The 23,987-nt window shown below is 38.3% G+C and overlaps 2 protein-coding genes across 5 annotated transcripts; one reads left to right on the forward strand and one right to left on the reverse strand.

Moving 5' to 3' along the window:
- The first annotated feature begins 10 nt into the window (after window positions 1-10).
- On the forward strand, window positions 11-21,048 carry itpk1a (inositol-tetrakisphosphate 1-kinase a). 2 transcript variants are annotated; one of them, XM_081718169.1, is made up of 12 exons: window positions 11-492; window positions 711-817; window positions 2,503-2,527; window positions 7,548-7,673; window positions 8,010-8,127; window positions 10,378-10,476; window positions 10,645-10,685; window positions 11,477-11,642; window positions 12,800-12,867; window positions 13,753-13,915; window positions 14,768-15,038; window positions 20,621-21,048. In XM_081718169.1, exons 2-12 carry the CDS (start codon window positions 723-725, stop codon window positions 20,667-20,669), a joined length of 1,221 nt encoding a protein of 406 aa, XP_081574295.1. In that variant the 5' UTR covers window positions 11-492; window positions 711-722; the 3' UTR covers window positions 20,670-21,048. The 2 variants fall into 2 exon arrangements, with proteins under 2 accessions (XP_081574295.1, XP_026854840.3); XM_026999039.3 differs by lacking the exon at window positions 20,621-21,048 and having other exon boundaries at window positions 16-492; window positions 14,768-16,827.
- On the reverse strand, window positions 16,271-22,800 carry chga (chromogranin A). 3 transcript variants are annotated; one of them, XM_026999035.3, is made up of 9 exons: window positions 22,721-22,793; window positions 22,532-22,603; window positions 22,101-22,150; window positions 21,056-21,149; window positions 20,171-20,239; window positions 19,977-20,060; window positions 19,065-19,328; window positions 17,254-17,591; window positions 16,271-17,030 (listed from the first exon to the last, which is right to left on the reverse strand). In XM_026999035.3, the coding sequence occupies exons 2-9, from the start codon at window positions 22,575-22,577 to the stop codon at window positions 16,947-16,949; spliced, it is 1,029 nt and encodes a 342-aa protein (XP_026854836.1). In that variant the 5' UTR covers window positions 22,578-22,603; window positions 22,721-22,793; the 3' UTR covers window positions 16,271-16,946. The 3 variants fall into 3 exon arrangements, with proteins under 3 accessions (XP_026854836.1, XP_035380602.1, XP_026854839.1); XM_035524709.2 differs by having other exon boundaries at window positions 22,727-22,761; XM_026999038.3 differs by having other exon boundaries at window positions 19,065-19,325; window positions 22,532-22,800.
- Between the last annotated feature and the right edge of the window lie 1,187 nt (window positions 22,801-23,987).

The following is a 23,987-nucleotide window of genomic DNA, read 5'->3' on the forward strand; positions in this document are numbered from 1 at the left end:
CCCCGGGGAAGGAGTCTGTGCCTGGGCGAACACTTTGTCGATGCCACCGTATCCAATCAAACTACTTCGCCTCGCAACAATTTTGACAGCTGACGGAGCCTGGACGTCACGTTAAGCAGCGATGGTTATTCAGAGACAAGCATAGCTTTATTTGATATGGGATTTTGTGCCAAAAAGCTCCATCACTTGGATTACGATGAATTTTATTCCTTATTTAGTATCGGCTTCGATAAGTAGATATTTAAAAAATAATGCGACATTCCCTCAGGAAAAAGTCAAGTACATATATTTTTAAAACAAACAGCAATGTTGGTGTTGTAAGGTAGAAAGAAGCTTAGGTAAAATTACTGCTAGACAACGACACACAGACTCCCCTGCTTCAATCTGTGACGAGATTTACCAGAAATACAAGAAACATACCAGTGGCTGCCATCGCTGTGACTTATTTGGCAAGCTGTCTACCATTCTGTATTCTGGCGCTTCTTGTGTAAGGTAAGGTTGAGCTGTCATTGTCAAATTTGTTTTGGAATTCCGGACATTGAAACCTACTTGAAAATTCCCAGACTTCTTGTTATTATTATTATTATTATTATTATTATTATTATTATTATTATTATTTTATTTGTATAAATAAATGTTTGCGTAAAAACCATCCTTGACGGAACGTCCACCTTTAATCCAGTAACTGCATTTTTTAAATTATTTTTTAGCCGACTCCAGAGATGCAGACGTTTGTGAAACGAAAAAGAGTAGGATACTGGCTCAGCGAAAAGAAGATCAAAAAGTTGAATTTCCAGACCTTCGTGGATATGTGCAGGTGCGTAAAAAAAGCGCTCTCACGCGTTTCTCACATAGCAAACGATGATCAACACTATGTGATGACAGTAAATATTCTTCTAAGATATCAACGCTCAGAAATAAATATTGTCTCCTGCCTGGAGATATTTATTTGGGTACACTTTTAAATGTATGACCAACATTTATGCATGTCCAAATACCTCAATTTACTTTTAATACACACATTGACGCAAATAAAAGAAGTCAGAGGAAGTGAGAGACTGAATAGAATTGACCTCTAATTTGTAAAGTCAGCCAAATTCATTAGTAACATATGCAGCAGACTAATACTACTACCATGGCAACAATGAATGTTTAATTTCACCCGAGTCAGTACTCTGGATTAAAGTATGTATTCACCATGTGTGGATAAAATGTCTTTGTGTGCATTAATCAAATCATAACATTACTTTGTCATTGATCTTCGTCGTGGGCCATCATGAGGTCTACCAGTAGACAACAGAAAGTCATAGTCACAGATTATTGTCTTTTGCTCTTATGTGTGAGCCAAAAACAGAGTACAGTGCCTGATGACAGTTGTTTGCCAGTAGATAATTGTCTGAGTAATCCCTGTCTAAGGGATTCCCTTTACACATGTTGTCTGCTGCAGTATCAGATGGAGCATGGGTTACCTGGGTGTGCACCAGGCTTGCTGCCCTGGTTTTAAGAGGCTTAGGAGTAACATTGCTCACATATTTCCAGAGACTCAATACATTCATAGGTGATGCAAGCCCATTGTAGGACTTCTTACTACAATGGTTTATACTTAAAAGAAAGTCCTGTCAAGGCCATACGAAAAACCTTCCATTAGGATATTCTGTTTTGCTTGTAAGACAAACACACACAATTAATAGGTTTTGTTTGGGTATAAATCGCCCTTTAGCATGCATGCAGACAAGGGGGTGGTCTGGACTCAATATGATATCACCTTTCTTATCACACAACAAATGATAACCAGTTTGTAAAGCATGAACCTGAGGAGCAGGTATTTGTTTGCTTTGAAAACATTGTGGAATGTATAATATTTGTGTTGTATCACGGTCAGCCTTATTTGCCACTTACTAGCAAACTGCATTTCTAGTCAGTGATTCATTTACATAATTGGCTGTAGACCTTCCTACTATATCTTGAAATCTTGTATAGCAACATTATCTCTCTGGTCTGTTAAGCATGTAATTCTATGGGCGTGTATGCTTGTGCATGAGTGTGTGTGTGTGTGTGTGTGAGAGAGAGAGAGAGAGAGAGAGAGAGAGAGAGAGAGAGAAATACTGTGAGAATGCAGAGAATTCAACCCCATTTTGTGTGAGAGATAGTAGTTCTGAGCCAGAGTGAGGTCCTTAGTCACAAAGCCCTATTTAGGTTGCCAAGTAACAGGTTTCCCTACTTTTCTTTGCATTTCTGTTTAAAGGAGAGGTTCTGTTGAATACCAGTCTTGTTATTCAAATGTGCAGTTTCTTCCCACTTTTATTCAGTAGTAATATCGTTAGTAACATAGTAATGTCAAAGCTTTATGCCACCATTCAGAATATTAATCAATGAAGACATGTTAATCCGAACATATTTATATGTTTCTGAAAAAACTATTTCAGATTTCTTGGAATCACATACATTTTTAAAAGTTCCAATTTTCCTGAAACTGTTTTCCCCTCTCTTTCTGTTTTGCAGGAAGAGAGGCATTGAAATGGTTCAGGTAAGTAAGTGTTGTGAGCACTTTAGGCACCACTAGATCAAGACCTTTTGCATTCAATGAAATGTTAAGGTTGAACGTGATGCCAGACTAGAGGAAAGTAAATTGAAATCGATCTATAAGAAGACAAATACATATATGTTCATAATGTTAGCGATGCTTATGTTCTTTTTTATTATTTATAACTGTTATGCTTGAAACAAGTCCTGAAATAGCAGATAAACAAGAGTTCCATTTTAAATATTACAGACAACAAATGTATTGGATAATTAAAGTCTAGGGATGTTTGCCATTTTATTTTTCAGTCAAATGTTGTTGTACAGATCAGTGAAGAAATAGAAAAATACAGTGACCTTTAGCTGGGAGAAAAGAGACCACAGAAAGACCTCATCCACGCAAAAATAGAATTTTCCATTCTCTACAGTGGCCACATAGATATTTGAACACTGTAAGAACCCAATCATTAGTTGGCTCCTTTACATAACATATCACACTTCAAAATGCCACCACTGTTTCTTAAATGTAGTGCATTCGTAATACTTTAACTATATGAAAGCTGAGTTACATAAATTATGCTATCATAATGGTTAGGTATTTATGTTCTAAATAATTTAGAAATTCCCTTATTGTATCTACCTATTGAATCATTTTAAGTAGCTTGTATAAAACATTTACAGTCTACCTAAGTAGAAGTTTGCTTTTACTTTTTTCCAGCTACTAGGCTCTTGTGGTGTACTAGATCTAGATATGCCCTGGTAGCTCTATTGCCAAGGTTCCAAATGGTCCTTTTATGTCTGAACTGCAGATACAGAACAAAACAGAAACATCTTTGCCATCTTCTCTCATTCATCTCAACCTCTGCCTTTGTATTGCTACAGAGATACTGCAGAGTATTCTGATCTTTAGCATTCTATTTTCTCTGTGATCTATTCCATTCAAAACTCCTAATCCTTAATCACTGCTCTTTGCATATGCCCGAATACGAGGTTGTGATTGAACTTCATTTAGTGACACAGTCACCACCGGGTTTGCCAGTTAACAGTGATGTATAACATGAAGCACTAACATCTCCCACACAATAACATAATATATTTCTTTGTGATTCATTTCATCTGCCTTATTTTCTATCTTAGAGAAACCTAAGAAATGACTTCGTCTTAAACTCGCTAATTCTGAAGTACATTACTCAACCTTTCAGACATGATTTACTGAACACAAGTCTAGATGAATAATGGCTCTCACCCTGTGGAGCAAGTTTTGAATGCATTAGTTAAATCACTATGACTTCCACTTTCTTTCCAATAAAATTCAAGCCCCTTTTTATCTAACTCCCAGCCTAATGCTGTGAGTTACAGCCTCTAAAAATATTCTCCACATTCATTTAATCATGTCTCATATAGCACATTGCTGCTTTCCAGTTTGACATAATTCCAGTTGTGGAATTCAATGGGGTCAGCCACCATCAGTTTGATAAACTTTTGCAATACACAATTTATTCAAATGTCTATTTAATAAATATTTATATATTTAGGTTGGAGCCTGCTCTACTACTTTGAAAGCTCTCTGTAGATTTCGTATCATTTCACAAAGCACATACAATTCTGGGACAGTTAATCTGGCTTTATACAGCAAACAGACTTGTTCACAAAAAGATTTGCATCATGCTTAAAGAAGTACCCTGATTAGCATTAGTGGTGGTTTGATTATTCAAAATATTGTGCGCTCTCAGGATATTGTGTGTCTGTTTTATCATTGGTCATTTGTTTTTCATTTGACAGGCCTATATATGTCCATATTTGACATGTACTCAGCCTATACTCTTGCCTTGTTTATGTATATGGCAACTGAGAAAGAACTTAGTAACTCAAATGCTCAAAGATTTTAATACAAATCATGCTTTTACTTTGGGTGGTCTTGCATGTTAGTCCACAAACAAAGGACTGCAGAGTATCTTGATAAAAGTGTTTATCATTAGCAAAAATAAACCAAATGGATATTCATGATTGTCATTGCTGGTTTACTGTTTTAGGGACTCTGGGAATTGTCAGAGTCTGCCATTCTTTTGTTTTGGGAAGTGAATATGAAGGTTGATTTTTTTGGGTGGTTCTTCAGTATCACAGTTTAGAGGCAAACAGGCAAGGGAGGAAGGCTTGGTCAAGGTCCTGTGGCCTTCATGAAAGTTCTGTACTATCTGACAGGCAGTTTAAGATAAGGGACTGACTCAGCCAAACACACGCAAGCACGCACGCACGTGCGCGCGCACACATACACACACACACACACACACACACACACATACACACACACACACACACACACACTCACTCACTCATTGACATATGCAAGCATACTCTCGTGCTCACATGGTCACATATACACACATACCCAAAGCCTATACTCCATTATTTAATGAGTGGTACTGAATTGACAGGTCCATAATGAATAGGAGGTGCAGGGTGTGGAAAGCAAAGAAAACAACTCACGGACTTTGAACTGACTTCACATTGTACATTACCAGGCTGTCTGCTACAACCAGTCATAGGTTGCTGTCATCATAAATCTCTCCAAACAACCAATAAGATAATAGTCTGAAAGACACTCATCATTTGTTAAGACTTAAGGTTCTGTTACTATGTGACCTTGTGCATTTTGCTTTTTACTGAATGCACAGCAGTTAGCTGCAGTCGCATATCACAATCTAATAATTTATTTTAACCTCTTTAACCTGCACTGTTCTTATGGTAATACACAGTGTCAGTATGAAGAGGATAAGGTATTTTGGTCCCTGTATTATTAACTTATGTACACCTTTGTTGTGATGTGCTTTCCCAAATTTGAGTAGAACTGAATTTTTGCATGGTCGATAAGGATTTTGTACTTACTGAATATTTATCCATAAGATCTGAAAATAATTATGTGATAAATAGTTTTGGGCTGTAGGTGTTGTTTTGTAGAGAATAGTACATAAAATATGTATATATGAAATGTATTGTTGCACCTAAATGGTCTACTTTTGGGCAGCGGAAAACACGATCATAAGTGTAATTCTGAAACAGGAATGTTAACAGTGTAACCTTAACCTTAAGCCTTTAGAACATTTGTAAAGAATTTTTTATTTGCATTCAAGTTATTTCAGTCAATAGAACCACATTACTAGTTACTATTAGTATCTACTGCTGAATTAATATTTTAAGAGTCAAATGTGTTACTGAGTGACTTCAAAGCATTGCCTTTATTAAATAGCAGCTTTACTTCCTTTGTGTATTTTCAGATGTACTTAATCTGCATAAACCTTTCTTTTTTGGACATCTTGTATATCTGCACAGTTCTGACTGACTTTCCTTATACATTATCAGTGTAGCCATTTAGCCCCAATCAATATTACATAAAGGAATTATTTGACCTTCAAAAGACATTTCAGAGAACACAAGTAACTGTTTGCTATAAACCTTTCCGTGTATATTTCGGATGTAATGAAAAGCTGTTTCTCCTCCTCCACTGAGAGGCACATGCTGGTTCTGGTTTTCAGGATGAACTGGCTGGTTAAGGTAGGGGGTTGGATAGGGGCTTTCAAAGGCTACAATAAATAAAGGCCTAGTAACATACAAGAAACAGTGGACCCCCTTAAAAACTGTAGCTTCTACTAAAATAAAACACTAAAGAGCTATTCTTCAGCTTTAAAACTGATAATCTTGCTGCTTTATAATGCTTATGGGTGTCAGCTGACTCTCATACATGAAACAAGATCAGAACAACATGTTCCCTTGGACTGGTGGTAGGTCTCCTAGTATGCTCATTGCTGGAGGCACATGTGTGTCTCATGAACAAACAGATGTCATCAGGCCATGTCTTCCATGTCTGTTTTATTCAGCCACCCATGACATATTTGTTTTAGCTTTAAGAATATTTCCAGATACCATCCCCTCTCTGATCACAGCCTACTGGGGATCATGAACCCAAGAACCACCTCTTCCCCACAATATGGTGTGTCCCTTGGGCCCAAAGTACTTTTATTTGGTTCTTCTCTTCAAAAGATGCCTCTTGCATAATGATGTGCACAGGCATGCCCCTCCCCCCTGCCACTTCTATACGCTTCTGTTTTCTGCCAAAAACCCCAATGGTCTCTTCCAAGGAAAATAACATGTCTCAAAGGATCAATCCCAGAGGAACTGAGACCATACAGAAATACTAACCTCGTACCCATAACCCGTATTTTTCAGACGATGTAGAGGTATCTAGAAATTGTCTTCCTAAAAAGCACGGGTCCAGGCAACATTTCTCCAGTCTGAAATGTGGGAACTAGACATCACAGCTTGGGCTGTATCTTATTCAAAAGTGTTCCACACAACCCAGTGGAGATTACAAACAGTGGGTAATTGATGTGTTCTTCATTATTATTTTTGGATATCACATATGGATTTTAATCTGCAACTTTGTGTTTATATTTGTTGACAAGTAGGTCAATTTTTAGATACATGGCAAAACAAATAATAATTTCTAGTACAACATTTAGTATATCTGTTAGTATATTTTTTAGTATATCTACTTTTTGAAGTAGCTTTTTTGTTAAGAAATTAGGTATTGTTACATTATGTTCAAGGTAAATTATATGTGCTTTTTAATAGTACTTAATGATTCAGTTAGCTAGTGAACATAAATATATTTAGAGGTTCAGATAACTTCAAATAATAATTATGAACAGATTTATGGTTCCATGGTACTGGTCATAAGTCAACTTAAAAACACAGTAACAGACCATATCTGTATAGTCTCAGCTCCCAGCACACCTGAACAAGGGTTCAGTGCTCTAGATTGTGGTTCTGCTGTGCTGGAAGATGGGAAAGTGCTAGAATATGAATCTTTCTGGGAGTCCCCAAGGACTGTGTTAGAAAACCCTGAATTAGCGGATGCGGTTTAAATTTTTTTTTTTTTTTTACCATTCATTCTTCATGCTTTGTCATGGGAGTTTTCCTAAAGGATTACAAGTTGAATATAGCTTCTTGACCCTGTTGTCCCTGCCCAGCTGGACCTCAGCTTGCCACTGGAGGAGCAGGGACCCCTGGATGCCATCATCCACAAACTGACGGACCACATCCTTGAAGCAGACCAGAATGTTACAGAGGCCCAGCTGCTTGTTCATAGTGTGCAGGTAGATGCATCCAGCCACCTGTGAGGAATGAGAAATGCTTTGCTTAACACATTTGGTAGCACCATCTCTTTTCTAAAATGTTGTGAGTAAAAAAAGAAAGAACATAAAGCATGTTTACTAATGATTGAGATATCAAATGGCACTCTTTAGTATAAGTATATATATATATATATGCAAGGTTAAGCACCAAACTGTTATTTAAATTCATTCACATTTTTATACATGTTTATAACTCATCATTTTGACCATGGTTTTTATGTGAAATTAATCATGAATTTTGTACTGTTCAATTGGTTACTTTACTCATGTGTTCTTGTGTTTCTGAATGTACTTTAGGAATACATTGACGTTCACCCTGAGACTGTGATCCTAGACCCACTCCCTGCTATTCGTACGCTGCTTGACCGCTTCAAGTCTTACAAGCTCATCCACAAACTAGAGGAATGCATGAAGGGTAACTATATGCATATGTTCACGTTTTCGATTCTGAGCTCAAAATTAGATTTTCAGTATTTTTTGTGTTTAGATACATTGATTCCACAGAGCTCTAATTATATATTATACGGCTAGGTTTGGCTCAAAATACAGTTTTAAAATATATATTTTATAAATAAAATATTTCAAAACAATTTAAATTTTTTTAATTATATTTTTAAAACTTTTATTATTCATTATGCCCTCAGTCCAAACTAATGTATAATTTGTGGAAGATATTTTGGAACATCCATTTGTTTCTATCTATCTATCTATCTATCTATCTATCTATCTATATATATATATATATATATGATTCCAGGGAGTAACTGCAGTGTACTAGAGGTAGTCAAAGCTGCAGTGAAGAGCACTAGTTACTTTTCTGGAAACTTTGTATACTTCCTCTTTGTGTTTCTTCAGTACTCCTTTGGGCCTCTGAAATGGTACAATATGGGTTTCTGCTTTTGGTTATTCTGCTGGGCCAGGATAAGATGGGCGTATAGAGGCTTAGGGCCCAAAGCTGCTAAGTCATTCATTCTCTATACCACTTGCACTGTGCAGTGCCATTCCATTCTCTTTCCTCCAGTGGGTGTGATGGTCTTTCTGCAGTAGAAGAGAAAGGTACTGCCTGCAAAGGAAGGTACATTGATGCTGGCATTGGAAACCAAAACCTGATGCAAGTTCATTTGCATGTTTTAGATATCTTACAGCAATATCTGGTCAATTTGGAGCTAGTAAATCATAAACATGTAAATAAGAATATTTATGACATTATTAGAACATTAAAAACACAATCTTGAACATAATTAGCAGCTTCATAGTTCTAGTCAGAAGAACCACAGTAAACACGATGGCAGAGGTTTCTACCTCTTCCACAGAGACCTGGGGATGCCAGATGTCAGCTGAGAAGTAGAGAGAGGTTAACAGCCTTGGCTGCAGGCTCTGTTTCTAACAGAGGAGAGAGCTCTGTTTAGAATTCCAAGGGAGTGACTCTTTTCTTGGGCTCTGTCCCCAGGCAACCGCTTCCATGGCTATTAACTTATGAAACAACACAGCAAGTGATCATGGGAAAAAGAAGATAACACTAATGTACCCGCTGTAATTCACAATCTGCATTTTTACTTTACTCCTTCGCCTGCATTATCCACATACTTCTTTGTGGTTCTGTCATTATCTACATGCTTCTCTGTGGCTCTGTCATTATCCAAATGGGCAATTATTGGAAATAATGATAGAATGACTAAAATAATTAATAATTTGGGCTGTTGGATAAAAAAGCCTTTTATTATGAGTTGACGTGTTGATCCATATGGTTCCCTTACTGTATGCATACTCATCCATGAATATGTAAATAAATAGCATATTCCTTTCCTCCTCATATCACACTTACACATAATCTGAGGTGTATATACCAGAATCACTTTTCTGCATTTTTAATTCCCAGAGAAAATCTTTCCAGTAGTCAACACATAAGAAAACACTTTTAGATCAGAGAAGCCATAAGCTTTTTTTTATGATGTATTTGGTACACTGCTGAATAAAATGAAGAAGGAAATAAACAGATACTAGATACAGTTTATCTTAAAATGTTAATATGGATCAAACAGTAATATTGTCCTTTAGTAAATAATATAACATCCCAATTATTGAGTAGGAATGCATAATACTGAACAAAGAAAGGCTGCTGTCATGATGTCAAAACCTTACAGTGTGACATTTTATCCAAGCTCTGCCAAACATTTTCCTAGGCCACATATTTTCAGAAAGAAAGAAAAGCCTACAACGGGGAAAAACAGAGATAGAGGCTGCTCTTGACATTGGCCTTGTCTATCTGTAGGGCATGCATGCTGTCTCTTGGGTATGTTTGTCTTAGACAGGTTCCATATGGTCACATGTCTTATGTAAAAGATGTCACTGTTTCTTTCCCTAATTTTTCAGAATCATGGTCACAGGCTCAATAAGCAAACAGGTTCACTGAACCTTACCAAACAAAAAGAGAACAAGGATCATACATTATGAGATCCCATTTTTGCCAAACCAAGCAAAAAAGTAACTTTATTTTAGTTAAAACTAATTAGCCATTAAACCAAAAGCAACAGGAAAGTCTGAAGACTCAAATTCTAATTGATAGCTAGGCACATTTGCGATAGCCTTTCATGATTTAGCTCAGATGGTGCAACTGAGTAGAGTGATTGTGCTAATAATGTCCCTGCACCTCTGTGATGACTAGATGGGCGCATCTGTTCTCCTCCATTCATGGTACTCAACAGTGAGTGTGGCCCTGACACGTTAGACCACCTCCATAAGAATGGCATCACCTTCCCTTTCAGTAAGTGCCCATCCTCTGACCTCAGATCCACTGTCAGTGGCCGTCTGCTGGGGCCATACACACGTATGCAGACGAAAACATTTTTCTAGATGATCTGTGTGATGAACATAAATCATTTGATTGGTTCATGTGATTTACTTTTTTGTATTTTCTTCTGTTTCACTGCAGTCTGCAAAACTCAGGTCGCACATGGCACCGACTCCCATGAGGTAAGAAGTCATTTAGGAAACACCGCATTTGCTTAATTCCTTTCCTCATCAATCATTAAACATACATTATGTAATTGGCCCATGACTATTTAATAACTTAAATAGTCTTCCATCACCGTAAACTCAGCCAGAGTGGTCTGCCCTTAGAACACAATGACTGCCATCAGATCTAAGGGACTATTTTGAAACATGTACTGCTGTTTTGAACTGCAATCACCTTGACTTTGAATTATAAGTAATTGTGAATTATTTATCAGGGTGGTAATTATAGCTTAGACTTCCACTAACATACAGTAAAAATCTTTGAATGGTCTCATGTCATGGCAAATCAGTGTGTATAGTGTGGGTCTCACTAATGCTGGATCTAATGTTTGAAATGTGGGATGTCCAAGATTAATATGTTACTAATGTGTTACTTTTAACTGATGAAATGATAGTGCAGGTAAGTTGACGGTCATGGGATTTTATGATTGTGCACAAAAAGATTTTACAGGGATCATAAAGTAAACTGAATTCTTATTGGTCTGTTTTGAATAGCTTTAGCTTAAGGACTTATAGAGTGCAGTTATCTCAGTGATGTGGAAAGAGACATTACCACACCTCAGAAGAGATATGTCTGACTCCCCATGGCTCTAGGACAGGGTGGCATTCTTTACCTATTACTAATACACACCTCTATTTCACATAGTTAGCCTGTTGCAGTAAACTTTCATTTAGTTAATGTGTAACCTGTGGATGTGTCATTGACCATGTTGCCTGCTGGATATATCACTGTGGCTGTATGTCCGTAGATGGCCATCATCTTTAGCAAGGAGGACCTGAAAGACATCAGGCCTCCCTGTGTGATCCAGAGCTTCATCAACCACAATGCTGTGCTTTACAAGGTGTTTGTGGTGGGAGATGCCTACAGTGTGGTAGAGCGGCCCTCTCTTAGGAACTTCCCTTCTGGACCAACAGGTCAGGCCACCCGAGGTCACAGATCCGTCTCAGTAGTCTGACTTAGGTCTAAATATCAATTATTTTGTCCTGGCTACCATCACCTTTAGTTTGTTTATTAAGGCTCTTGGCTTGGCTCCTGTGAAGCCTCTTTGAGACAGTGTCTGTTGTTTAAAGTGTTATGTAAATAAAATCCAACTGAATTGTGTAAAAAAAAAAAAGTTTTCTTGAGTCACAGTCAGTCCTTGATTTAGAAAAATACTGTCATATAAAAGATTTTTGTTCTTTAACAAATGTCTACTTGAGGATCAGGGGAAATACTGTGACTGTAGTACTGTGTTTTTGTAGAGAGCACCATTCAGAAAAAGCTTACAGAAAGAGCACATGGTCTGACGTGTGTGTGATTAGGTATACAGGCTGAGGGAGTGAGGGAGAGAGAGAGTATGTGTGTCTGTGAGTAGGGGGTTGTCCCTCTGTTGCAGTACAGTCCAATAAAAGCTTTTCATAGAATGGCATGCAGGCTTTTAGGCAAGATTTAAAAGGATGTGGACTCCTCTGAAAAGTTATAGTATCTAAAATCTTGCAGGAACACATACATCTCCTTATAAAGGTACTTTATGTGAAGTTGTTTATGAAGTACTCCATTGTTTAAAAGAACCTGAAATCATGGGCAAAGTGAGATTTGAGATAATGGCTCTCTTGAGCTATTCTACTTGATGCAAATTGCCCCTTACTATCTGTAAACCATTTCTTTCTCTTCCCACTGTTAGCTCATGCTCGTGTTAATATTTAATCTCCTATACTTGTCTTGGGGAAAAATTTGCTTTGTTTTACACATGTGTACCAGGCAAACATCTCTGTTTAGATGCTGGAAGAGTAGAGTCAGTTGTACCTCCCACTGGACAATTAAACTACTCACTAATGTCGCAAATCACACTTTTGCAATATAATGTCATTTGTAACACATAGGTTGATATGTAGTTTTGTACAATATAACAGTCTGATAATTAGTAACATTATAATTAAATAAAGGCAAAGGTTTTGCTGTTAAATGTGTTAGTGATGATCACGAAACAACTGAATGAGAAAAGCAAAGTCTCTGTATTTTGAAGATATCTTCAGATTACTTTCCTGGAAATGGGCAAATTGGTGTTTATTGATGTTATTTTCTCCTTTAGACAGAAGAGCTATATCCTTCAACAGTCATCATGTTTCCAAACCTGAGTCCTCATCAGACCTGACCTCTGTGAGTCAACACTTCACTATTTTCTCCTGTTTCTTTCTTCTTTTTGTAAACTTTGTAGTAGTAATAGTAGTAGTAGTAATAGTAGTAGTATCATTATCTAGTCCTTCACTTTGTAATGCTGGTTGTGCAGCATAGCTCCTCCAGGGCACCCCACCTCACTTGGTCTCAGTTCCAGCTGACCTGGTTTGTGTTTGCTTGAATACACTCTTATATTATTTTTATTTGCAGAATAAATACAAACTACAAAAGAAAAATGAAAAAAAAAAAGTGCAGGCAAAGTAAAAATAGACCAGAAAGGACTTATACAAATTACTCTCCCTCAGAGAAAGATAAAAGTATATACATACATTAAATTTAAATATTTAAAAACAAACAGACAAAAAATGACAAAACACAGACACATTGTTAAAAATTTGTGAATAAGAGTATATGATTTTTTACCTGTTTTTAAAGCTGATAATACTGGGAGAGGTTTTTTTAGATGAGGTGGTAAACAGCTCCAGATTGAGGGTCCTTGATGAGAAAGTGTAAACTGTCCAAGTGCTATCCTAATGAAAGCTATAAGAAGGCTATTAGAAGATCTAGGGGAGTAATGATGGACTTGAAAGTTGTATAGAAAGCAGTTGGGAAGAAGATTGCGTGTAGGGAAAATAAACTGGAATATTTTTAAATGGCTAATTTTATACACACTGAGTATTTGAAAAAGTCGACGAGAGTTGACATCATAATTAGCTGAAGTAAACATCCTAGCAAAGTGCTTCTGAAGAATATATAAACAATTAATATTACTTTTGAAAGTACTAGCCCAAATATTGCAGTACGAGAGGTGAGGATAAATCAAAGAAGTATATTTTGTGGCAGTATGCATTTCATTCTTCTTATCAGAGGGACAACTTGGAAGGGCAGTGTCGGACACCTAGGCATGATGTCATTCAGAAGATTTCCAGGTGCTTGAGACATGCTCTTAATGTGTCCTTGTTTGGGATCGACATCATCATCAGCAACCAAACAGGCCAGCATGCCGTAATCGACATCAATGCATTCCCTGGTAGGCTGTTTGCATTTTTCAAAAGCATTACCATATTTATAAAAGAGGGACAAATAAGAAATTGCTTGAATCAGTACAGTATGTTGTATCAATAGGTATGTGATATCAGTTCATCTATATGTTCTTCCTGATAAGGCACATGTACTGTAATTCTCCTATTATATCACACTTAGCTATGCCTGAACAAATTCTGCTTCTAGACCACATGGTGTCAATATAGAGTCAGAGAGGGAGCTGAAGAATTAATGAACCTTATACTTTTTATTAGACAGTTCTTGTGTTTTATTTACAAAATCTCATTTTATGTAATGTTTATTTCTGATTTATTTATATTTACCCTGAAACTTTAACTATTGTTGTTTTAAAGACTCATATGACATATTATCAGTGAACACACCCATATATATCTCTGAGACTACACCTTGTCTTCAAGTCCAGTCTTCATTTCCGAGGGAAGCATTTACAGCATTTAACAGAAAGAGTCAACTTCACATTTTGTTTGCTTTTGTACATACACACAAAGCTCTGATACCAGCACTGATTCTGTCTTTGCTGCTGTGGTGATGAGGTATCTATAGTAAGGCCTGGTTGTGCAGACTCTCCCCAAGGTACACCCAGCAGCTCCCATGATAGCGCAGTAGTCAGGCAACACATCATATCTGCTCCCTATTGCCTCTCTCCTGTCTGTTGATTTATTAAAGATCCACTCCTGCACTATTAAATGATGGCAGTTATTTTTATCTCAGTTTAAATACCACTATAACAGAGATCTCACAGGAAGTTGCAGCACAACTAATCTGCTGAAAGTGAAGTGCAAGCGTTCTAAAGAATGATGTTTTAACTGTTGCCTAGGTTATGAAGGAGTTCCAGAGTTCTTTGATGACCTGCTGACTCACCTAACTACAGTCCTACAAGGCCCCTGTGGGCCCCTCAGAGCCCCAAGCTTGCCTCTGGCCTGTGGGATGCCCTGTGGCAATCTGGGAAATGAAGGCAGCTGCTTGGTGATTGACAGTGAGGAGAAGAAAAAAGGTTCCCATCAAGGTCTGACCTGCTGCAGCGCTGACCTGGGCCTGAACTACCAGCAACACCGCCGGGCCACACTAGCGGCTGACGCCTCCTCCCAGTGAGCCTTGCCTGGCCCTCCAGCAAATTAGCATATTTAATTACTTTTAACAAACCAATTAAACCCTCCTGCCCGCTGAGTGGGGTGAAGAATTTTTCCTTGTGCCAATATATGATCTGTAGCATGTGGTTAATGACCAAAGAAGTACTGATTTTTGTCTTAAGGTTGAAAAGGAGCAATCAGCAGATATCAGTAGATGTCATTTGGTCTATTTAAATCATTTGGTCTATTTTCATGCATCTTGCACTGGACTTTGTTATGGTAAGGTGCCTTAGGAATGAACGGGAATTTCTTTGTACACTGTTGATCAGGGGAAAATAACAGAAGCTTAAATGTAGGTAACCCAAAGCATACCATCCAGCAGGCGGCAGGCAAACCCAACATGGCAAGCAAATCCAACATGACATTTTGTTTTTCCATTTTTGGCCTAAGGAATATGCTGGCTGAATGGAAGGGGTATTCAGGTGAACCCTGGTGCTGGGCAGTGGATTCTGAGCTCTCACATGCACTCTGGGAGTCCAACTGCGTGCAGCACTTCATACTCCGCCACCTGCACTGTTAGAATTATACAGATCATACAAAATGATGAACATCACAGAACAATGTCTAGGTAATGGAATATATTTTAAATGTAATATGTGGAACACTTGTCCTATGGTCCTATAGACACCTTGTGTAAAGACTTTAAATATACATGTCCTGAATTGAGCAACAGTTTCATGCTTGATATGAGGTAAAACACATTACTACCTCGAGTCGAATAGTATGAGATTAGTTGGGATAATCTATTTCAGAGGTCCTCAGGGAGTCATAGCCAGTCTACCTGTGTAGTCTGATTCAGCTCCCAAGTAATAGAGACATAATAGCTCTGCTACTATTGTTTATGTGATGAGCTCCTGAACTGGTCCAGATGGCCATCCCTGAGGACAGGAATAAGAACCTTTGACCTATCTAGCTGTACCAGGAACAGATAACTCACTGCCCACCTTAGTCTCTTGGGACTTTTAATGAGTACATATGACATGATACATTTTCAGTGACAGTTTTTACACACTGTTGTATAATTAAGTTTGTAGGTCAGATACCATTGTGCCTTTCAGCTTCTGTGTTGCTATGATTAATACGGAGTGTACAGTATGTACAATGTGTATATGTTGTATTTCCTAGATTTTAAAGGACAGAAAGAGACACTATCCACATTTTATGTCCCTTTACATGAGATAAAACAGACATCCAGAGAATAAATACTAAAATTTAATCACACCTAATGTTATCGCCATATTTTGCAGATTTTAACCTATGACTTTGACATTCTGAGACTGAGTAGATCATCTTTAAGTTGCATAGATTCATTTACTTAGCACGAAGCTGTTTGCTTGCAGAGTTTCATACTAATACAAATAACTATATCATATTGATACAGATAACATCATCATGTTATTTAATCATTTAATTATGATCATCAGATAAAAACATTATTGCATTAAGATCCATCAGGCACAGAAACCATAAAAATAATATATACCTTCATTGTGTATAAATTCAATTCCCAATCTTTTAATTTTATCAATTATGATTATTATAGCATTTACTCAGTGGCATTTTTGCATGGTAGTTTCTTTGACAAGCAAGTAAGATACTTAAGTAAAGCTGAAGCAGGGGACCTGGGTACAAAACCACTGGGAGCATGTCTTTCATTTTTTTTTTACCAGAGGTGGCACTGTGAAGCATCGTGTTACCAGAGTGGAAGAGAAAAGGGTGAGAGCCAAAGTGGAGAGTGCCTGCACTGCCATGGGTGAACTAGTGGGGAGGAGAACTTCACCTTGGCAGGGCATAACCTGGCTTTTGAAGGCAGGGAGATGGTGGCTGGTGGAGGGGATGAGTGGAGCAGCAATGGGCGGCCCTCATTCAGCCACGGCGCAACTCATGCAGCTTCTGAGCCACACTCTCCAGTTCAGACTCGATCGCAGCCAAGCCCTCAATCTCACCCTCCTACAAAAGACAGAAGGGAAAGCAGAAGAGTTGAGGGTACTCCAACTCCATGGTTTTCCTGAAACTATTATTGTCATTGTTTCAGTGCTCAGGCAAGGGCTGCTGAGTAAACAGAGTTCATTAAAAACACACAGCAATTTTGAGACTGCTGACATCAGTGCTAGTTCAGGGGAACCATTGCTAGAAACCCACAACCTCTCAGGAAACACTGTAAAAGCAGTACCTCTGTCTTCTTGCTGGCACTACCCTCCTCTTCTCTCCGGTCCTCTGGGTCCCTCCTTGCCATCATCTGGAGATCCTGCTCCTCAGGGCTCTTCCACACCTCCTCCCCCAGCTCTGATGCCTCTTTGGAGTGGTGCGGCACCTCCTGCTGGTCGTAAGACCTTGCGCTCAACTCGGCTCTCTTGTGGGCCAGCTGCCTGGCCTGACCCCAGCGTTTCAGCCCAGCTTCCTCCACTACTGTCTTCTTCTCCACCAGTTTCTGCTCATCCTGGTTTTCCTCTTCCACAGATTTCTTTGCCTCAGTATGTTGATCTGGAACATCCGGCCCCGCTCCCTCATCTACTGAAAAAAGACATTCATATTCATATCTTGATTCATATTGCCCTTCCATCTGTCTGTCTGTCTTTCTCTCTCTCTCATTCTCTCTTACTCCTCCATTTTTTATTACACCCACCTCCCTCTCCTCTAAAGGGTCTGACATTATTCACACAACATCAGCAAAAAGAACACTCAATTTAATGAAATCTCCTGTCAGATGACTAATAGTGTCCGACATTCACAGCTGACGCTCCCAGAGGCAGCGCCCCGCCCCGCCCTCAGTCTTAACCAGAGAGACATGAGCAAATGACCAGGATAATGAATTTAAGGCTAGGGATACACCAAACTAACAATGAAGAGCTAAAACCAAGAGTGAGCAACCCATGACTGTATTGCATCAGCTCAGTCGCCTATCGTCGCCTATGTGTATTTACACTCAAACACATCAAATAGACTGCAGCTTATGACACGCACATACATTCTGCACTTGTACAAAAGAAAATAACTCAAAAGAAGACTGTTGCTCCCAAAGGTGCAGAGTGTCACTTCTTCTTGAGTGTCATCCTTCCAGAAAATTGAATATGGAAATGTCAAATGTTCTTTATGAGCTCCTTTCTTCCATAAAATGAATATGGTAATGACAGATGTTCCACATGTTCTATTGATAGCACAACAAAATTACTTTCTTTGGTGCAAAATATAATACTAGCCAAGCACATTGCCTCAGTAAATCAAGCCACAATGTGACAAAACACCCTTATGCAGTTTATGTCTCTATTATCTTGTTTTAAGTCAAATTTAGACAGTCAATCAGAAAAGTCTTCCTCATGGTCAAAATCCAACACAGATTCAACATGCACAATTGACCAAAACACTGAGAAGGACCAACTAATGGTGCAGAACACACTGTACTTAGTATAAGCAATGGTGGGTCATCGACACTCTCCAATGGCCTGATGCTATCTGACGGCCGATAGTCAGGTCAATGTGTCCATAGCCTAAAACGACTATAAATGGCAAAAAGCCTTAGCAAAGCCTTAAATTCACTGCACAGTCAGAGGCACTGGGCTCTGTTTTCTGTTCATGCCACTATGTTCACCAAACAAGGCCTCTCGAGCATGCTTTGCTCCTGGGTCCCCCACATACACTACAAAGCTAATATGTGGCAAATTGCTCTACTTAATGCACTACAAATGGATCTCATCCTCTTTTCAAATCTCTGTCTCCCTCTTTTTCTCAATTTCTTTCCTTGTCCATCTTCCTCTCTTTGTCAAACAAATACAAGCTCTCATTGACCTTTCCAGAATTGGAATTATGTCATTATTGATTTTGCATTCATCCACTGTGGTGAAATAAATCATTAGACCACTAACTATTTTAATTATACAGTCCCATGGGTATGAGGCTGTCAGTTCTCTTAAAAATATGCCCTTATAACCCAAAGCAAATGCCCCATCAATGTGCTTTTGCTCCCTACAGGTTAAAGCACACCACCTTCCTCCTCTTCTATGCCGGAATGCTTCTCTTGTTCCTCTTTGTTTTCTTCTTTCTTTGTGATGGCCTGCTTGCCCTCATCTTCCTCACGTTCCTTCTCTGAGATCATGGAGTGTGGAATCTCCTCGCTCATCTTCGCCTCCTCCTGGACAGGGATCTCGTTGTGCTCCCCTGACTCCTGCTCCCTCTCTTCTCTCTCCTCGGCTCCTACCTTCTCCGCCCCCACTCTTGGTCTCTCCATGGCAACCAGCATTGACTGATCTGCTAGGATTATGAGCAAGGGTAAGGGAAGGGTCAACGCTCAGCTCTGCATCTTATCTACAGTGCTATGGATCCAGAACATGGCCCATCACTCTCTACTTAAAACTGAATACAGGAAGAAAGGAAGGAATGATGTAAGGAACTAACCACAGAATGGAGCATAAATAAACAAATGAATAAATAAATTAATCAATTAATGAAGTTAAAATGTACATTGTGCCTATCTTGCATATCTTAATTCTCATCCAAAACCAACTCTATGTATTTGATGCATTTCACTTTGTAAAAGGGATACTTTATTTGATTGAAGCTATATAGTAATAAAGCACTGAGGCAGAATGAGATTAAGAGACAGAGACCCTAGATTAAAACAGGGCAAGCCATCATTTTCATGTGTCATAAATGCCAAAGAGTCAGCCACCCTTGTCTTTTGATCAAATTCGACACACATAAAATCTCACCTGACCAGTCTAGATTGTTATTAGCTAAGTAAGAAACTGCTCCACACACTGCAAGATCCAGAAACATCCCTGATTAGATCACATTTTGCCTTAAGGAGAGGCGACACTCGCCAGGAGAAATATTTTGGATTCCATAGCATCTACATAGAAACACGTACAGCAAAAAGAGAAAGCAGAATGGAGTTCTCACCTGCAGTGCCCTCCAAGTCTTTGAGTTGTTGGCTTTCATCATTAGGACCATACTCCACTTGCTTCTCAGTTCTCTCATTGGCTCCTGAGGGGAAGGAACGTGGTCTTAAACAAATGCCTTAAGAAAAATTTACACACACATCGGCTAAATTGCTCCTTTGCAAATACTACTGGATGCAAACCTCAGATTCTCACCTTCAGCAGCAATATCTTGCAGCTCTTGGAGAAAATTGTGGTGGCGCAAAATGGTCACCAGCCTGTCATCTGCAACACACGCACGCACACACATTCCATTTCAGTGGAGTCAGTGGTTCTATTGTTCATAATGGCCTTTGCAGTTTTCAATACTTTGATTTGATTTCTTAAAGTTAATTGCCCTGACATTTACTGCCACTTCTGCAGTTATACAGTTAATCACTGACAATCGGGGGAAAGGGGGAGGGGAGAAAAACAGAAAAGGGAGAGAGTGAAAGACAGCGGGGGGGGGGGGGGGAGAGGTTCTTTAGAATATGAGCAGCCATGTCTGCATTCTTTGTAGATAAACATAAATGGAAAAGCTCAAACTCCATTTTAATTCATCTTTCCTCTCTCTCTCTTTCTCTCTCTCTCTCTCTCTCTCCCCAAAACACTCTGTTTCCATCACAGCTCATCTCGATGCCATCCTGCCTTTGTCCTTCCCATCATCACTCTCTGAGGTGTTGCATTTCTTCACAGTAAGCGACATATCAGTAACAACAGACATTCTGCTAATACCGAGATTGATTTTCTAACTAATGGAAGGTCAAAGTAAAACGTGCCACATTCTATAATTGAATAGTGAAGGGCTGATTGTATTTTTACAGCTTTATGCTATTGGGACTGTTTGTATGATAAGGCCATTTGTTTATTTAAACCCTTATATTTATAATGAAATGATTGTGCAGTATTCGGATAAATAAAAAGCAATTAGGTCACTGTAATTGATTGTTTACCCTATTCACATAATGAATGTATGAAGATATATTAACTAATACTAATATCACATACTGTATACATGACTAGAGCAGTCCTATTTCTTCTAAACAAAGATTTGTAGCTCACCAGTCATGAGGGTTTCCCGGCATCCCTGAGACACTGGGATTGAGTGCGGTTTAGACAGAGCATCTGTAAGCACCTCCACTATGCATTTGATTACCTATTGGTGAAGTGTAGAAAACATGGGAAGAAGCTTTATTCAGTGTAGGATTCAACACGTTTTAATCACTTGATGATTTACTTGTGTACAATTGCATATGAATTACAAATTCATATTACTTGCATTCCTTAAGAGTAAACATTATATATTTACAAATATGCAAATATTGTCTTTACTTAAACACTACTCAACAACCATATTGCTTTTCACTTTGTATTCAGTGAATGTCATTTCTTTGTTTCAATCCATCTCCTCTTCCTCCTCTGCCAACTGATTTCATACTCTCCCGAGGACAAACATTAGATTCTCTCATTAGGACCAGCCAGCCACTCTTAGTAATGCTATGGCACACTGTTGAAATGGCATAATCAATTTATTAAAGAGCCAAAGCTGTCCAGCTGGTCATTTAATATGTCAGACTGTGGAATAAAATGTTATTTCAGATGGATTATTGGGAAGAGTCTTTCACTGAAGATCTTTCACTGTGTTGAAGGAATTTTTTATACATTTATTTAATATATTTATATTATGTAGATTGTGCCATTCTTTCTCTCTCTCTCTCACACACACACACACACACACACACACACACACACACACACTTTCACTTGATGAAAGTTGACAAAAGAAAGGATTTAAATAACTATAGGATTTAATCCAGGATTTAAATTACTACGTCACTGTGAAATGTAAGGAAATTTGGTATTGGTCACTTTAACAGTGGTTTGTACTGCCAGGAGCAGCTGTTTGTTTAGTGGAGTCATGTCACTGAGTCACAGTTGATAACCAGTGTGCTATCCCACACAGTTCCAGATTAAGCAACACTGAATGTTAGTTCCACAGTTTGGTGTATCCAGTTCTTTGACATCAAATGTCATCTTAATAATGAGCATCTGGAAAATTGTCTTTTATTGCTGTAGGCATAAACATAATAATGGTCCATGATCCTACCTTGACATCCGCATGATCCACGTGACTAGGAGACACGGGTATAGAGAAAACTGTAAAAACAGTTTTTACTTTGATTTAGAATTTGGCAATCTGACGCATTTTCGTCTACATCGACAATAAAAGAAAAACATCAGTTCATTTTGTGGTTAATATTGTGAAACTAGCGTGGTTACTACTGTGAAACGGATGAACAACATATTTCTTACATTTTGAATCGGGCAATATGGCAAACATACTTAAACTGTCGTTTCTTGCGGAAAAGTAACACATTTTGAGTGGTACTTTAATGTGACATTGCTGCCGCCACTATATTACCGCTGTCCTTGGTGCTGAAAGGACAGCAATCTTTCGCAGATTTCGTCTAAAAGCACGACTTCATATGAAATCAAATAAATACAAAGCATCTTCATATTAGAGTGCTTTTTACTTACCATACTTTGCCAGAATAACGAAAATAACGTATCCCCGTGCTATCATTGTGATGTGAAGAGTAGTCAATGGATCTGCTAAGAAACAACACACCTCAGATGAATCACCAATCTTTCTTTCTTCCCCTCACTTTTGGAAGAGTAAAGAAGTGAGAGTTAATTATGGATGCATTCTGTGAACCAGGCGTCCACCCTTACTAATCACAGGAATCACAAGCTCCACAAAATCGGATATAACACAGCGTCGTAGTACATTAATGGCACTACTTACTTACTGCAACGGTGAATGCTTTATATAGGCAGTGGACAGGAAATGACATCACTGTAAAGACAAAAGCGTTTCGTATACCTTATCAAAAAAGACTGAGTATCTTTGTTCAGCAATAAGTCTTAGTGGATCGTTCGAAATACCACGTTGTAATTTCCATATTTAATGGGTGTAGTAGACGCGTCTAAAAATGTAGCTAATGTGATTATTTAAAAATCTGATCAAAAATTTTACTATTAAAGGTCCAAAAATGTGACCATACGCCCACTCCAAGCTGCATCCATATTTTATTTGTTAACTTATTTTTTGTTTGTTTATTTGTTTGCTTGCTTGCTTGTTTGTTTTGTTTGTTTTAGGACTCTAAAATAATGGCTGTAGCATCTTCATACATTTATTTTACTTTAATTAAATGTGTATTAATTTTAACAGTATTTATTTACACACTGCCTGGACCAGGTTTATTGATCTAACTTTATATTGAAGTTAGTTTTATTCCCTTTTTCCAAAGCACAGTTCAATTAGAATCCAACTCCATTAGATCTTGGCAAAGCCAGTGATTGATTAAGCTCCAGAGAGCAATATATAGCAACACTGCGGCAACAAATTTATTGAAGACAGTACAGATGCATTTGAATAAATACAGTGAAGCTGTTCACAATGTACATACAAACAAGATGGAGAACTCAAGAGCACAGGTGACAGAGGAAATAAGAAAGGGATAAGACAAGCACTCTGGATGGACACTTTCTTATATTCAGATAACTGGCCAAAACGTCACATCATAAAATGCCATAGTGTTACCATCATAGTGTATATGACCCCCCCCCCCCCCCCCATTTTTCTTTTCAGTCCTAAAATGACCTTTTTTTTGAGGTCACTATCCAGGTTATGGTTAGGGTGCATTCAGCACTACAATTATGTGAATAAACTGTAATTTCATAAATTACAGTGGCTGGAAAAATATTTTTTGCTGTGCTGTGCGTCATCAGATTAAAAGGACCTAGAAATGCTCCTATTACTTTGTCTGCATATGAAATAGACAAATCACATCTGCCTGCTTTTGTGTATAAATGAAATAGAGAAATCATGTCTGCCTGCATTGTATGTGCCTCTATTCTATGTGTACAGAGTGAACTGATACTTCCCTATGTTTATTTGCACTGATTGGACAGCATTTACAGGAGATTATGT

Source organism: Electrophorus electricus, chromosome 7 (genome assembly GCF_041902795.1).
Source record: "Electrophorus electricus isolate QZ-2024a chromosome 7, ASM4190279v1, whole genome shotgun sequence".
NCBI classification, from domain to species: Eukaryota; Metazoa; Chordata; class Actinopteri; order Gymnotiformes; family Gymnotidae; genus Electrophorus; species Electrophorus electricus.

Bases quoted from the DNA above. Each gene is read 5' to 3' on its own strand.
- itpk1a (XM_081718169.1), top strand. From the start codon at position 723: ATGCAGACGTTTGTGAAACGAAAAAGAGTAGGATACTGGCTCAGCGAA. The intron at 818-2,502 runs GTGCGTAAAAAA...TCTGTTTTGCAG, and splicing joins ACCTTCGTGGATATGTGCAG to GAAGAGAGGCATTGAAATGG. The intron at 2,528-7,547 runs GTAAGTAAGTGT...GTCCCTGCCCAG, and splicing joins GAGGCATTGAAATGGTTCAG to CTGGACCTCAGCTTGCCACT.
- chga (XM_026999035.3), bottom strand. From the start codon at position 22,577: ATGATAGCACGGGGATACGTTATTTTCGTTATTCTGGCAAAGTATG. The intron at 20,061-20,170 runs GTGAGAATCTGA...CCTTCCCCTCAG, and splicing joins GCAAGATATTGCTGCTGAAG to GAGCCAATGAGAGAACTGAG. The intron at 17,031-17,253 runs GTACTGCTTTTA...TGTCTTTTGTAG, and splicing joins GTGCCAGCAAGAAGACAGAG to GAGGGTGAGATTGAGGGCTT.